General features: G+C 44.9%; 1 protein-coding gene across 3 annotated transcripts in view; it reads right to left on the bottom strand.

Annotated features, from left to right (window-relative positions):
* The window catches only part of cnc (NFE2 like bZIP transcription factor cap-n-collar), a 194,035-nt gene that overhangs the window by 43,355 nt on the left and 134,531 nt on the right, over positions 1-16,149 (bottom strand). For all 3 annotated transcript variants that reach the window (XM_050177397.3, XM_050177394.3, XM_050177395.3), the window contains one exon: positions 14,471-14,776. In XM_050177397.3, coding sequence (XP_050033354.1) covers positions 14,471-14,776 — 306 coding nt within the window. The remainder of the gene's footprint in view (positions 1-14,470; positions 14,777-16,149) is intronic.

Here is a 16,149-nt window from a genome sequence, read left to right as displayed (position 1 = left end):
GTAGCAACAGGGGGGGGGGGGGGGGGGGGGGCCGGGGGGCCGTGGGCCCCGGGTGCAAGGGGCCAGTGGAGGGGGGGCAGGTGTCATATACGTCCGAAGACAACCCTCTTTCCGCCGGCTACAACCGGGGGGGGTGGGGGTGACAGAAGACCTATGGGCCCCGGGTGCCAGCCGACCTAGCTACGCCACTGGGGATGACGATTACGAAATGATGACGACGACGGCACAACAGCTGAGGCACGATCATGATTGAATGAAGACGAGAATTACTATAGAATGATCTCGATGAAACTACAAAGGCGGTATGTATGGACGACAATGGGATGACGGCGACTGTATGACGACGGAGGCATGGGTCGGATGACGAAAGTGCAATACGACGACGCTATGACAACGAAAGCATGGCAATGACTGCGTGACGGCGATAGCATGACAAGGGTGGCGTGATCACGACTGAATGGCGATAGCATGATTACGGCACAGTGATGACGGCGGGCAGCTTTGAAAGATCTTTTTTAATGAAAGAGCGGCTTAAGGAGCCTAGACAGATGGTCACAAAGCAGCTGCAGTACACTCTAAAAACAGTTTGCACCCTTTGGGGTGTATATTTGTCCCACAACAATAATCGTCATCTGCCTTGCTTGCGTTTCCTTTCTTGAAAACTGGGCGCTCGCTACTTTCCTGTCGAGAATGCTGCGTCACACTGATAACGCGCATGCCGTTCGTGACTGGGAAGTAGCGGGCTCGCAGCGTTAAAGAAAGGAAACGCGGGCAAGACAGATGACGATTATTGTTGTGGGACAAAAATACACCCCAAAGGGTGCAACTGTTTTTAGAGTGTAGGCTAAGCGTGCTAATCGCATGACAAATACCTTCGCAGTGTAATGATATCTTAAGATGCCAACAAACAAATACAAGGACAACATGGGGGAAATTACTTGTACTTACTGAGTTAAAGAAATGATAAATTAATGGAAATGAAGTGCATGGAAAAACAGCTGGCCGCAGGCAGGATCCGAACCCGCGTCTTTGAACTGCGCTACCGCGGCGTCGTTTTCCCATCCACTTTCTGGGATATTTATGTTTTACTACTAGAACTAACCCTCAAAGTGTTAGCCAGCGCCACCGCTCACAAACCTCGGCGGCGGATGTGGAACAATACATGGTATCGGTGGAAGCGCTCGCCGCACGCCTCGTCGATGGCATCATCGGTGAACAGACGACGCGCGCTACTCTGGCGCCATCTCGTAGCGATTGTCGCCGCAAAACACGCCTTGCGCAAGCACTACGCTTTTCTCACGCCTTTCGCCGTACCCTTCTCCTCCGCTTTCCGCCTCACGGGAAGTTGCACTGCATCCTCCTCCCCCACCTTCCTCCTCGCGCTCGCTTCACTATCGCCGTCTTTCATCCCCCGCTGCACTCCGCGTTCGGTGTTTCATCCTTCGCTGTGCTTGTTTGTTCGGTTATGCCGAGGGGCGCCAACGCTCAACGCAGGAACGGGCGTTTAAGAGCAGCGCTCTAAAAAAAATTCTGGAGTGGGAACGATATCCCGAAATAAAGTTGGTCAACACTTGGCTCGAGATTGCGAGCGTGTAAACGCGCTGAACGGTTAAGGCGTGGACGAAAGAAAGGGCGAGATACACTTGGCGCATGCGTAACACCACTTTCCTCGTCTTTTCTTTCGTCCATGTCTGTTAGGCGCGTTCACACGCTCGCAATATTCCGAAAGTAAGGCCGGAGCGCCGCCATCTTAGTAGGGGCACGATAAAACATTTTACTGTGAAGAAAACGAGGCGCTTTCCTCGCACTCCCCACGAGTTTAAGATGATCAATTCTGTCGTACAGATACTGGTCGACATGTATTTTCGAGTTACTGGTTTTAGGATGAAGCATCAAGTGCACTGCATCTACAGGCTTGGAGTGGCGCCTGACACTGGCAAAAACGCCGAGAGCAAGTGGGGCTATACTCATCCAGGTACACCCAAATTAGGAAGACTCACTAAGCTTCAACAAGACACTCCCTCAGCAGAACAGGAATTGGCCTCTTTGGTGCAGTATTCTGCCACTCCCTCCCAAATGACTCATTCAATTACCCAATGGCCCTCAGTCCCCAGCGGCTGCAGAGCACGACCAAGGCGGTGGACTGACCTGTAACACAGCAGAGCGTGCTAAGTATCTCTAGACCCGGACAGGTGCCAATGGAAACTGACCCTTGGAATCTTTAACACCCGAACCCTCTCGAGTGAAGCTAGCCTAGCAGGACTCTGATGAACTATCAGGCATTGTTTAGGATATCATTGGCCTTAGTGAGTAGAGGAACTGGTGAGGTTCATACAGTGCTGACAAATGGCCATGTCCTCTCCTATAGAGGACTACCAGATAAGAAGCAGTTCGGAGTAGGATTCCTAAACCATAAGGAACATAGCAGGCAACATTGACGAATTCTACAGCTTTAATGAGAGGGTAGCAGTAGTCTTAATAAAGCTGAATAGGAGGTATAGAATAAAGGTAGTACAAACCTACACTCCCACCTCCAGTCACGAAGACGAAGAAATGAGCAGTTTTATGAAGATGTTGAATTAGTGATGTGAAAAGTGCAGACTTGGTATACTGTAGTCATAGGCGACTTCAATGCAAAAGTGGGGAAGAAACGAGCTGGTGAACAAGCAATTGGCAACCACGGCGTGGATTCTAGGAACACTTGAGGAGAGATGTTGGTAAAATTCATGGTTAGGAATAAGCTACGAATATTGAACGCCTTCTTCAGGAGGCGCTGGAACAAAAAGTGGACCTGGAAAAGCCCTAATGGTGAAACAAGAAATGCAATTGATTTCATACTTTCTGCCAATCCCAGCATACTGCAGTGATCATAGGTTAGTGAGGGCTAGGATTCACCTCAATTTGAAGAGAGAAAGAGTAAAATTGACTTAGCATGAAAGCTTAGGCTTGTTGGTGATTCACTAGAAAAGGACACAGCGCAAGAAAGACAAGGACATGAGGGAGTGACACGCACACAGCGCTGACTTAGAACAGTTTATTCATGAAGCAACGAAGGAATAAACATATAGGGTGCTACATGCGCAATATGTGAACGATCTGCAAAAAACCTGGAATATAATTTGCAATGCTGATAATGACAGCCACGTACCTACAGAGCATAACGAAATGTTTGCCATTCAAACCCTGTCAAGGGAAGGCTTAGGAGAAGCAAAAGTGGTTAAGAAAAAAAACGGGCCAACCTAGATGCAGTAAGGGTAAAAGCAGACCAATTCAGGTTGGCACTTGCAAACAAATATGCAGCCTTGGGACAGAGATGAACATGACACTGATGCAATGAATGAAACCGTAACTAGGCTGGCTTCAAAAGCCGCAATTTAAATGGGAGGTAAGGCACCAAGGCAACCAGTAGGTAAGCTCTCCCAAGTAACAAAGGACCTAATAAAGAAATGACAAAGAATGAAAGTGCCCAACTCAAGAGATAAGACAGAATTCGTGGAACTGTCAAAAGTGATCAACAAGGAGAAAATAAGGGATATTCTAAATTATAACGAGAGAAAGACTGAGGAAGCAGTAAAAAAGGGACGCAGAGTGAAAACAGTGAGAAGTAAACTAGGCATCGGACAAACCAAGATGTATGCATCGAAAGATAGGCAGGCTACTATCATTAGCAATGTCGAAGATATAGTAACAGCAGTGGAAGAATTCTATACTGACCTGTACAGTACCCAAAGCAGCCACAATACCTCCATTCGAAGTAGTAATGAACAGGTTACAGAGGCTCCTTTTATAACTAGTGATAAAGTTGGAAGGGCCTTACAAGACATGACCCTAGGAAAAGTGGCAGGAGAAGATGTAATAAATGGAGGAGACATCATGCTTGAAAAGCTTGCCAACCTTTATACGCAATGCCTCACGACTTCAAGTGGAACAGAGAACTGGATCAATGCCAACATTACACTAATACACAAGAAGGGAGATGTTAAAGAATTGAAAAATTATAGGCCCATCAGCTTACTTCCAATATTATATAAAATCTTCACCAAGATAACGTCCAATAGAATAAGGGCAATGCTGGACGTTAGTCAACCAAGTGAACAGGCAGGTTTCAGGAAGGGATACTCTACAATCGATCCCATCCATGTCATCAGTCAGGTAATCGAGAAATCTGCAGAGTACAATCCGCCTCTCTAATGGCTTTCATAGCTTATGGAAAGGCATTTGATTCAGTCGAGATACCAGCAGTAATCAAGGAGAACAGGATGCTTATGTAAATATTTTGGAAAGTACCTACAGAGATTCCACAGCTACCTTAAGAGGAAGCTTTAGCTCGGGTGCTCCTATCTAAATACATGTAAAAGGATAATTCATTTTACTCGGCAACCACTGCACCAAATCTGGCGAGGTTTGTTGCATTTAAAAGACGAACTTAGAATCTAGTGACTGTTGCTATCGAGTTCTTGATTTAGGTCGTAAATTTTTTATTAAAAAGTGGCAAAAGATTGAAAATTTTCAGAACACGAAACTATCAGGCTTACAACTCTCTAACTCGGCAAGAAAAAATGATATCACAATTCTGTGAATTGCACTTGATAGTACGTCTAAAGCAGACAAAATTTATATGTTGCGCATGAATCTAAATATGGAAATACAGCTTTTGCAGAACCCTTGTACACGACGTAACAAATCCCCGTAAGTTATAAAATGATATCAAATTTGTCCACTTTGAATGTTCTAATATATGCCGTTGTAGGACCACCATATCTGTTCTTGATGCAGAGCTATTAATTTATAAAGTTCATGTTTCTATGTTTTTTAAACATACGAATTTTTGAAAATCTTTTTAACAAAATTCAGGCCCTAAATCAATATTCTGCTTCCAACAGTCACTAGAACTTGACTTTCTCTCTCAAATGCAGCAAATTTCATTAAAATCGGTCCAGAAATTATCTCGCAAACGTTTTTGAGTTTTACACGTATTTGAATAGGTCGCGTCGGAGTTAGGCCCGAGCTAAAGCTTCCTCTTAAAGGAGCCCTGAACCACTTTTTATCGAAGCGGAGAAAGACATTTGAAGTGAAGATAGCCTATTTCAGAACCATTTTGCCGCAAAAAGTACTTCAATGCATTCAGCAGAAGTGGAGTTATCGGCAATCAAACATGGCCTCAGCTGTACTCCTCTTCCTCTTCCAATGCCTTGCACTGTGAAGGCTATGGCGGAGACGTCACCTTGGCGTGCAGTTCAAATTTCCGATTTGGTGCCTATGCTGCGCTAAACGTAAGCCATACGCAGCCGTCCTCAGGGAGCCAAAGTGCGCTAAGCCACTAGACTCGTGGCGGCACCTTGCGGCGGCCACGGTGTAGCCGAGCGCAGCGACCAATAGCAGCCGTGCATTGGAGTGTGCTTTATGATGAAATAAAGCACACAGAAAAGAGCGAGGAGCATGCGGTTTTTGAAACGAGAGCATTTGAGAAAAAGGTGACTTCGCGCTCTGCTTGCGAGCTCCACGGGTCGCGTACAACTGCGTATGCCACCTGCGGACTATGTTATTTCACCAAGTCCGAGGGGTGGTTCAGGGCCCCTTTAATTCTTCACAAGTAGGAAGATACCTATAAGGAAAGGGGTCAGACAAGGAGACATAATCTCTCCAATGCTATTCACTGCGTGCTTGGAAGAAGTATTCCAAGCTATTAAACTAGGAAGGCTTAGGAGTAAGGATCAACAGTGAATATCTCAGCAACCTTCGATTTGCAGATGACATTGTCCTGTTCAGCAACACTGGGGATGAGTTACAACAAAAGATTGAGGACCTTAACAGAGAGAGTATAAGAGTGGGGTTGAAGATTAATATGCAGAAGACCAAGATAATGATCAATAGCCGGGCAAGGGAACAAGAGTTCAGGATCACCAGTCAGCCTCTAAGAGTCTGGTAAAGCCAGACTCTTAGAGTGGTAAGAGTGGTAAAGCCATAGAGGGGCTTTACGGAGCGGGGATAAGTTGGCGCGCATCTCGGCCATGGCTGCGCATGGCTGTAAGCACGGCTGAGCACACACGCAGCTGTGCACCATGTTAGCAGTAATCTGCTGCGTGTGCAAAGAGGGGCGTGCCGAGATGATGTGGCACCATATAAGCTCTAACTACGGGTTTGGTATTGGAGGCTGCGTAATCTCGAGTTTCGGTGACCTGTTGGAGCAAGAGGCAGATGAAGCACTCGCTCCCCACTGCCGGCGCTTTCCCTGATAGCGTCGTGTCAGTGCGGGCGACGTTATCAGTCATGGGGGTGGAGTACATGCGAAAGCGTGACTGGTTTCGCTTAATTTGTACCGCCGATGTGAAGATATAGTCGACGTACGTGGCATGAAACAGTATAATTCGTCCCAGACTCCCAAATTTATCAAAATAAATTTTTTCATTCAAATTTGCTTTTTTCGTTTGCCCGATAATTTGGCAAATTCTGTGGCCCCTTTCCGTGTAAGAAACATCCATTGGTGACTGTATTTATTTGCATAAAATGTCGAATTTCAATGCAGTGAAATTTCTATAAAATGAAGCAAATTACCAATTTTACCGACTTCGTCATATCGAGGTTTAGCTGTATAAAGATATATACCGGTACATACCCAGTGGCACTGAGTATGTCTGTCTCTAGAAATCCACAGGTGCCTAGAGCAGAATGAGCACAATGTGCAGCTCTAGAACATTCTGAGAACAAACCAACCACACTCAAGTGGACCCTCACACTATTACAAGTGAACCTCAAATCTAGAGCAAGCATGCCTGTCCTATGATGCAAAACAGCTTCTCAGGAGGAACATTGATAACATGGCTAATTTTGCAGTTTTATGCACTTTCTTTCAAGGCACAAAGCTTTTAATTCGAGCTAAGTGATGTAGGATGACTATGCAAACTGTGGTTTCCGTCTCTTTACTGGCTGCTTCTTGAAAGAGGCCAGATACCAGATTTACGACAGAAACTGTTAACCCGACAGCGTTAAGGGCCCCGTGTTGCAGAAACTCTGGCATCGGTGTCTCCTGTTCGATGTCCAGCGTCGACCGTCTTTTCGGAAAAAATTTCGAAGCATGCATACCTTCTCTGTCATCCTTTACAAAGTTATTCCTTAAAATTTGGGAATGACAGCCCACAAACAAATGTAATGTAAAAAAAAAGAAAAGAAGCACCGACAGCACACACCTTTTATGTTAGATCTTCTCAGACTAAAATATTACAAGTGTGAAACAGTAGCAGGTGATCGGCCCACGTAAGAGTCCGCGTTTCTATGAGAAAAAAAAAAAATTAAATTATGGGTTTTTTTTTGTGCCAAAACCACTTTGATTATGAAGGACGCCGCAGTAGAGGACTCCGGAAATTTCGACCACCTGGGGTTCTTTAACGTGCACCTAAATCTAAGTACACGGGTGTTTTCGCATTTCGCCCCCATCGAAATGCGGCCGCCGTGGCCAGGATTCGATCCCGCGACCTTGTGCTCAGCAGCCCAACACCATAGCCACTGAGCAACCACGGTGGGTTCTTTGAGAAAGGTCGCCTTCATGCGTAGCGTTTGCCGCCAGCGTTTCCCGGTAAAAATTACGGGTACATAAGCTGCAGTTGCCGGGAAGCGTGAGCAGCAGTCAGGGATCTTTGAATGCTATCGGCGTTCCGCTCTTAAAGGCGAAGCTTAAGCGTCCTCCAAATTTTTGACTTGGACAAGGCTGCTTCACGTCGTCCATAGGCGATTTCCTGGTATCAACATCTGAAGTGGACATCAATACCGAGCCGTAGCAGCGTCAGTTCAAATCACTGGCCAACATCTGGTGCAGTGTTATGATGAGGAAACTGGGTGCACGGGTCTGCCGGTTTGAAGATGCGCATCCATGAGGCTGCTGTATGGCACGACTACTGGCGTCCTACTGCATTTCCAGTGAAATTCAAGTGCGCAATGCTGTGTCACTAGTGCAGCTTATCTCATCAATAAAGTAGCTGGTTACATACATTCGGTTACCAAAGAAAGTAATTACAACGAGCATTATCAACCAAAAAAAGCATTTGACCAATTACAAAACTACCAATAAAATGTAGTGAATTGCAAGTAGTTATGTACACGTAATTCATTACATACAAGTTTGCTGGCCGTAGGGCATCTTGTTTTTTCGGTGACTCTACCTGGCCGGGCTGCGCCGTCTTAATGGAACGCGTGGTTGGCTAAAGCGATGCTTGGCTATATTTCTAGCCCCACCCCCCTCTTTTTTATGTGTGTTATCGCTATCTTTAGTGAGAAGTACCTTGCAGATGCTGTCATTTTAGTAGAGCATCCGGTCAGCTATGCAATAGCGAAGAAACGGTAGACACAGAAAAGAACCATCACTCGTAAGCTGAAAATCTGCACAGAAAACCTCTTCTTATTTGCCGTTTTCTGGCAAAACTGAACCCACTAGACTGACAATGCCTGTTCAGAAACAGCTACACTATAAACATTGCGAAATCAAAGGAAGCGACATAGAAATAGAAGACCACACAAATTGGCTATCTCAGTAGCGGTGGGAAGCCACGTGCACTCCAGCAGACAGACAGTTCAGAATGTCCAAAACTTGGGACATACTCCGAGGCCTCCTTGACACAGAAGGCACGAAAACAATACAAGGACAAAACCTGCAATGAATACTACACAGCTATGCAGGTACAGAGGCTGAGCTCCTATGAGATCTACGCCAGATATGTGTAGGAGATGCAACAAAGACACGATTACCAGAGTACCAAGGAAAGAATAACAATGACCTCGATGCCCCCATAATGGAGACAGAGATTCAATACGAACTCTGACGACTGAATCCGAAGTCTGCCCCAGGTCCCGACGGTGTTGATCAATCTTACTTAGATGATCAATCCGTCACGGCTCTCACAAAATACATAAATGAATGTTGGAAGAAGGGGACCATACCCCAGCAATAGAAAACTGCCAAAATCATACTAATACACAAACCTGGGAGAAATCCACACATAGAAAGGCCCGTTTCATTGACGTCATGCATCGGAAAGCTAATGGAAAAAGTAGTTCTAATGCATCTCACCAGATACACGGATGACAACGGGCTATACCCACACACCATAATTGGCTTTCGAGCAAAACTCTCAACGCAAGCCGTTATGCTACAACTAAAGAACCAAATCTTTGATGCTGAAACATACACCTTGTATACAAAAGCCATCCTGGGTCTCAACCTACAGAAGGCCTTTGATAACACGAGGACATCTTGTGCAACTTCCAAACTTCCACCTAGGCCAAAGAGCATACGACTAAGTGAAAGATTTCTTCGTGAATCGTAAAGCCATAATCACAGCAGGGGATGTGAAATCCGAATAAATAGAACTAGGCAACAAGGGAACACCACAAGGTTCAGTGCTTTCTCCCTTCCTATCTCCCGTGGCGATGCTCAGCCTGCCTGCAGAGCTGGAACGCATCAAATGACTTCAGCTCAGTCTGTATGCAGATGAAATCACCCTATGGGTGACGGGTGGAAGCGACGGCCACATTGAAGAGATTTTACAGCAAGCAGTCAATACGGTAGAGAGGTACGTGGAGAACAGGGCCCTAAAATACTCTCCCCATAAATTGGAACTACTGCTCTACAGACCCATAAGCAGAGGATGTAAGCACAATCAAGTACGACCTATCACAATCTCGACAGGGGTCACCCAATTCCCCCAGGTACAACACCTAAGAGTACTGGGATTTCAAATATTTGAGAATGGACGTAACGGAGAAGCAATAATACTGGATAAGAGCACCCAGCAAACCACCAGGTTGATTCAAAGAATCGCCAACAAGAACTATGGCATGAAAGAACACAACCCAGTGCAGCTCATCCAAGCCTTCGTTGTCAGCCGCATAGTGTATGTGACCCCATACCTCAAGTAACAAGTAGCGAAAAAACAAAAGATAGAATACATCATCTAAAAGGCACATAAAAAAACCCTCAGCCTACTGACCCCACGTCTAACAAGAAGATCGAAGCATCAGGAATGCACAACACGCTCAATGAACTCATTGAGGCTCATACAATAACACAATACGAAAGACTCGCGCAAACCAACATGGGAAAACACATCCTGCACAAGCACGGTATTGCGTACGCTGGGCAAAGCAGGGATAAGTACGACATCCCAAGAGAAACCAGAGAGCGCATCATACCCTTGATACCCTGAAACGTGCACCCTGAACATCACTGAGAGCAGAGCAAGAGCGAAAGCACTACACAAGAAGTTTCAAAACGACGCAGACGTGGTCTGTGTAGATGTGCCAGAATATGCAGACGGTCGACATATAGCAGTGGTCGCCTCAAATAAAGCGGGCCCCCAGCTTGCCAGCAGCTCCATTAAAACAGGAAATTCAAAAATTGCAGAGGAAGCAGCCATAGCGCTCGTGCTCGCCTCCACAATGGCCAGCATAGTACTAATCAGGGACTCTGAAACCGTGCTTCGTAACTTCACTTAGGGAAGAGTCTCGAAAGAGGCGCTAAGGATTCTGGCTAACGTTCGTGTAAAGTGTGACGTTCATGTCATATAGACGCCCACCCACTCCTTCCTCCGGGGCAATGAAACTGCACACACCCTAGCTCAAGAGTTAGCGGGCCGAGCAGAGGCAGGAACAACGTGGGGCCCAAGTGCGGAGAGAGACCGCGTGGTCAAATATAATAAAATCACCAAACCTTACAGATTAGGAAGGCAGTATTACCCCCCACCACATTAACTAAACAGCAGGCGACAGCATCGCGCCTACTACAAACGCCTTCCCAAACCCGATTGCTTATAATCATTGTTACCCAGAACAACCCCCTGAGGTCCAGCTACAAGTCATCAGGAAAGCCAAAGATTCTGCTAGGACCCAAGGGCTCCTAGCCGCCATATAATGGAGGGGACATAAAATCCTCTGATACTTGCAGTTTTCATTAAAAGTTGTTTCATCATCAAAGGAAGCGTAGATAAAGGTAAGCGTGTGAACAGTTTACAGTTCGTATTCTGTGCGTTTGCTGTTGTATTAACTTTAATATACAATCAAAGATATGCTCTGAAATTAGGTAAAATACAAGAAATAGTACTTACTTCTCTGCTAGGTGACACAAAACACCACGCCGCTGAAAATGTTTTGGCGAAAATTTCACCGATGTATTTTCATCAATGCGGAATAGACGGCGCCAGCAGGTGTCCAATACATAGGACATAGGTTTTAGAAGTTTGAATGCCTTGGAATAGGAGTACTGTCTCATTAATTGGTGTCCAATATACTGGACAAATTCCCATAGTGGCGTCTCAAGAGGTTAAGGGGGGGCGAGGCAATGAAAATTATTTTCGTTATTTATGGAACTAATTCGATGAAATTTCTGATGTGAATGTAGTTCATTATGCTGACATAACTGAAATCAGTTCTGAGCTATCTGCTATAGTTATTAATTTACAACAATTGGTATTTGCTAATTGTCACCCCACAAATAATTTAAAAAAAATTATCTTGATTTTTGTGTCATAATTTTCATTAGCCCTATTTTGCGCAATAATGTTATTGGCTAATTTTTCACTGAACAGTAGGCATAAGAAAAAAAAATGTTTAAACTTTATTATGCATATTACCTTACACAAATGACTTTTGCAAAAGGTGAATTATAAAAATATTTATGGTATGCAGAAAAAATGGACAGCTTTATAACACTCCTCAGTGCTTAAGGACTTGTGTGCAAAAAACAGAACGAGTTTACCTTCATTGTTTGTGAAATGGCAAAGGGATGAGTGACAGCAACTGCCCAAAAATGAAAAGCTAAGGAAACATTGCCCCGCGTTTTCTTTGTCAGAATCATTGCAAGACGGCCTTAGAGTGCCTAAGGCCTGCTAAGACAGCAGTCCTTCAATTACCAGCGAGGTCACGTTTTCTTAACATTCCAATGCAATCCTTGGCATTTTTAATCAGAAGCACGCAGCATAGCTTGTCGGCCATTTTTAAACCCCTTGAAATCTTATAGGCAGCCAGCGATCAAACGCAAGCGCACCCGTCATGATCGTGCATGCACGACGGTCGGTCTTTGCCAGTCTGACAGCCCAAACATACGACATTGCTTTGCTGTTGCAAGGAAAAGTAAACAGACCTTCTAATCTTGTGCAAATCATGGCCCGATCACAATTGGGCAGCAGCTAGCACCGAGCAACTAAAGAAAGACGAGATAACCAGGCAGACCTTGAAATGTCAGTCTCGGAAACACTCGAAAAGCACAGCTCGCCGCTGACAAAATGCACGCGAAAAATGTCTGCCAGTGATTCAAATCTACCTTAGCCAATATGAGTGTTGCAGGTGTGGCACGTGACTGCAGTAACGAATCACAATGCATATTTTCCCTTTTTGAGATTGCATTTTTGCTTTATTTTTTGGTACAAAAATGCTGTGCTGTGGCTACCTTAAGCTCTAATCTGTCCTGTTTAAGGTGACACCAAGGCAGCATTACTGCGTCAATGGAAAAGCCACGCGATCTGTGGTGCGATGACACCTCATGAAGCCAGATTTTCTCACAGGGATTAATGGCAGCGCACTAGAAAAGCACTGCTTTCTCAATTTCTACTGAGTATTTTGTTATATTTTACCACGAGGTGAAAGAATGTCCGAGAATCGCAAAAAAAAAGAAGAGAAAAATTTGATAACACTGACCCTTTCAATTGCCATTCCCCTTGAGGATATTTCGGAAAACGGTATGGCGTAGGTGGCGATTGGGGTGTGCATTCTCACATTTCTAGTCAAGAGGCTGATTTATGCCTTAGGAAGTTCAAGGAACAGTGCGACACTCGCAGACGCTTTTGACGTCAAATTTTTTTTTTCTTTTTCACTGCTCTGTCTTATGTAGAGAGCAAAGCAAGCATGGTGAATGCCAGATTGAAGTAAAGCATCAGGTAACTGGAGTCCTATGATTCATTGTGAGGTGGTGTGAGCTCCGGAGCCACCAGGCTTTCGAACCTTCACAAATTACCTGAACATGTGTGCAGTGCTTTACAACTTCTAATGTTCAGCTTTTTCCATCTGTGTACAGTTGCTAGTTGCTTTTAAAGAGTTGTAGGTAAATGTTTTATTCAAGTTTAAAACATCTCTGGGGTCCCATCTTTGATGGAAGGAACAAGACTAGTAAGTGGCAAATGGTGAACGCAAGTCTCTCCCAGGGAGCTGACTGTCGTTAGAAAGTTAAAATAGCCTCTGTGTCCCATTTTATTCTTTAACTCTGTCTTCCTAATTTTTGAACAATGCCACCAAATGGCCCAAGCATCTACCATTCTATGTCTTCTTGAAGCAAGCAGCAAACAGGAGTGATACTTTCAAGATCAATGTGCGTGTCCTGTTTGTATCAAGTTACACAATCTGTGCTGTTGCCATATTAAAACAAGTGCCTAAAAATTTAATTAAATGCAGGGGTTTTATGTACCAAAACCCCAATTTGATTATGACGTGCACTGTAGGGGAACTCCAGATTAACCTTGGTTCTTTAACGCACACTCAATGGACAGTACACGAGGGTTTTTGCATTGTGTCCCCACTGCTATGCAGCTGCCATGGCCAGGATCGAACTCTCGACCTTGTGCTCAGCAGCACAATGCCGTAGCCAGAGTGACTGAGGCACGAAAAACGAGTGCCTGAACAACAAGTTTTTCATAGTTTCGGGGAGCACAGATAGCCCAGTCTTATTGCCGGGGAACCTCAAAGCCGCAGGCTTGTAACAGCACCCGTGGCACTGGCAGAGGAATAGTGGTGGCCCACTCCACTCACTTTAAGAGACATGCTGGCATTTCAGCACCGACAGTACTAAACATGCCATGAGCCTGCCCCCTTGTTATCTGGAGGCTACCCTGGATCCACCCTTGCCATGTGGTGGCCACGACTACATGCATAAGTGGGACCTGTGCTTTTGTTGTCTTTGCCTGATGCAAAAACCATTGCAAGCACAAAGCCACACACAAAGTGCATTTAGCCAAAGCACTAAGGCAGATATTAACACCTCATTAGCGAACACCAAAGCCAAGTTTAAAGAATGTCTGTTGGCCCAAGAATGACAAAAAATAAGTTCTGGCTTATGTAAATATTGCAGCAGCATCTAAGTATTGTGTTAGTGACTTCGCAAGTGCCCTTCTCCCCCTACCCTTGAAATAAATTCCTGGCTATGCCACTGTACATGAAGTAATGGCCTTCGGAGGTCCCTGTGCTGCAATTTGTGAAATACTCTCTATGAAAAAACTTGGGAAACATTCCAACACCACTTACACTGAGAACATGTAATGCCAGAGCAGCGCATCCCGTCTACAAGGCGGACGCTCGGATGTCAAGAATCAGGTATGTTGTGATCATATAAATTACTACAGCAATTTTGAAAAGCATCCCAATGTTCAGCAACGGTGCGGTTTTATCATGGCGGCACATGTTCCAAATTGAGATTGCTCGAGGCAGTGGTACTCACTTTCTGTCGGTGATGCCACCATATCCATCAGGTGCAGGTCCTCATCAGCGAGCAGGTCGTTCAGAAGGTAGTCCGTGGGCGTGCATGCCAATGCAGAACTGGTCACATTGCTGGTAATGTTGCTCATGCTTGCCATTCCTGGCACTGTGCCCATTCCGCTACCAGCTGTCATGTTTCCCATCCCACCGTAGCCTGCCATACCAGTGCCAGGCGAGTAGAGGTAGTCGGGGAAATCCTGGCCATAGGTGGGACCCTCGGTCATCGACGACCCATTGTTGCAAGGAAGCCCTGTGCAGGCAGTCGTTCCTGAGGATGCCAAAAGAAAAGAAAGCGGCAACGAGACTGTGTAACTGTTAAAAGTGTTTATTTATTTGTCCTTCAAGGCTTGCAGAAAGTCCCGGTTGATACGGCTAAAGGCAATCAATTTGCCTGACAAAGGCAAGAGCACCAAGGCAGCTACCACACACACCACAGGACAACTGAACAACAGTATATATTCAGAACAGTGAAATGGTTAACAACTGTGCCATTGCTATATACAATATATAAGAAAAAAAAAAGGTTTTTTAGACACACTTTGCACACCTTCGCTCTTGACATATGCACTGACAGAACAATGGAACAGCAGTATACTTCAGAATAATGAAATCAAACCACTATGTGATAAAAAACTAAACGGAAGTCGAAAACGAAACAAGAGCACCTAGGACACTCTATACACAATCGCACAAAACAAGAAATTACATTTTCCCCATATATATATTGTGGAAAGTGTGGCCAATGTGAAGCTAATACATCATTGTCCACTTCACACACACTGAAATAAAACTACTACATAAAACTGAAATAAAAGGGTAATGTGATAGGAAATGGGCCAATCATGATCTTTTGTCACGCTTTAGTGAAGGCATGCCAGGACACAATGTAAAACAAGGATACTCGAGTAAGCATACCTCAGCTTCAATGAAGAATCATGTGGTTTCAAGCTGAGCTATCTAACCCCCCTAAACCCATGGTGGCTTACACAAACAATACTTTTATTCATAACTATGTGTCCTCTACAAGAAATTGTTCAGAATAAGCAAAATGCATCTCCATCCTCTAATCACGTCCTGGATCCGGTGATTCCTAATTGGCCGATCACAGTTTACAGTGATTGGACACTGTCACTCTACAGTCACCAAAGTATTATCTGGAGTAATGCAAGGCTCAGTCCTTGGACCCCTTTTGTTTTTAATTTTCATTAATGACCTCCCCTCTGGTATTTCGTCATCCATCCGGCTCTTTGCCGATGACTGCGTGCTGTACCGCCGTATAAGCTCATACAATGATCAGTTGCTTTTACAGCGTGACCTCACTACAATTGAAAAATGGTGCACAGAGTGGCTCATGCAGCTAAACGCCAAAAAATGTAAGTTCATGTGCGTATCGCGGAAAAACTCTCTCATGTCATACTCTTACTCTTTGCATTCCCTTCCTATTGAGCTGGTTCAATCATACAGGTACCTTGGTATCACCTTCACTAGCAAGCTTACATGGTCAGAACATATCCAAAATCTGGTTACTGCCACTAATTGATCCCTAGGATTCATAAGACGGTCACTATCATCATCACCCCCTGTGATCCGTCAACTAGCATATGAAACATTTATATGTAATAAATTGGAATTCGCGTCGGC

This window comes from Dermacentor andersoni, chromosome 5, assembly GCF_023375885.2.
Source record: "Dermacentor andersoni chromosome 5, qqDerAnde1_hic_scaffold, whole genome shotgun sequence".
NCBI lineage: Eukaryota > Metazoa > Arthropoda > Arachnida > Ixodida > Ixodidae > Dermacentor > Dermacentor andersoni.
Note: the sequence above shows the minus strand (reverse complement) of the source record. Positions and strands in the feature narration are given on the sequence as shown.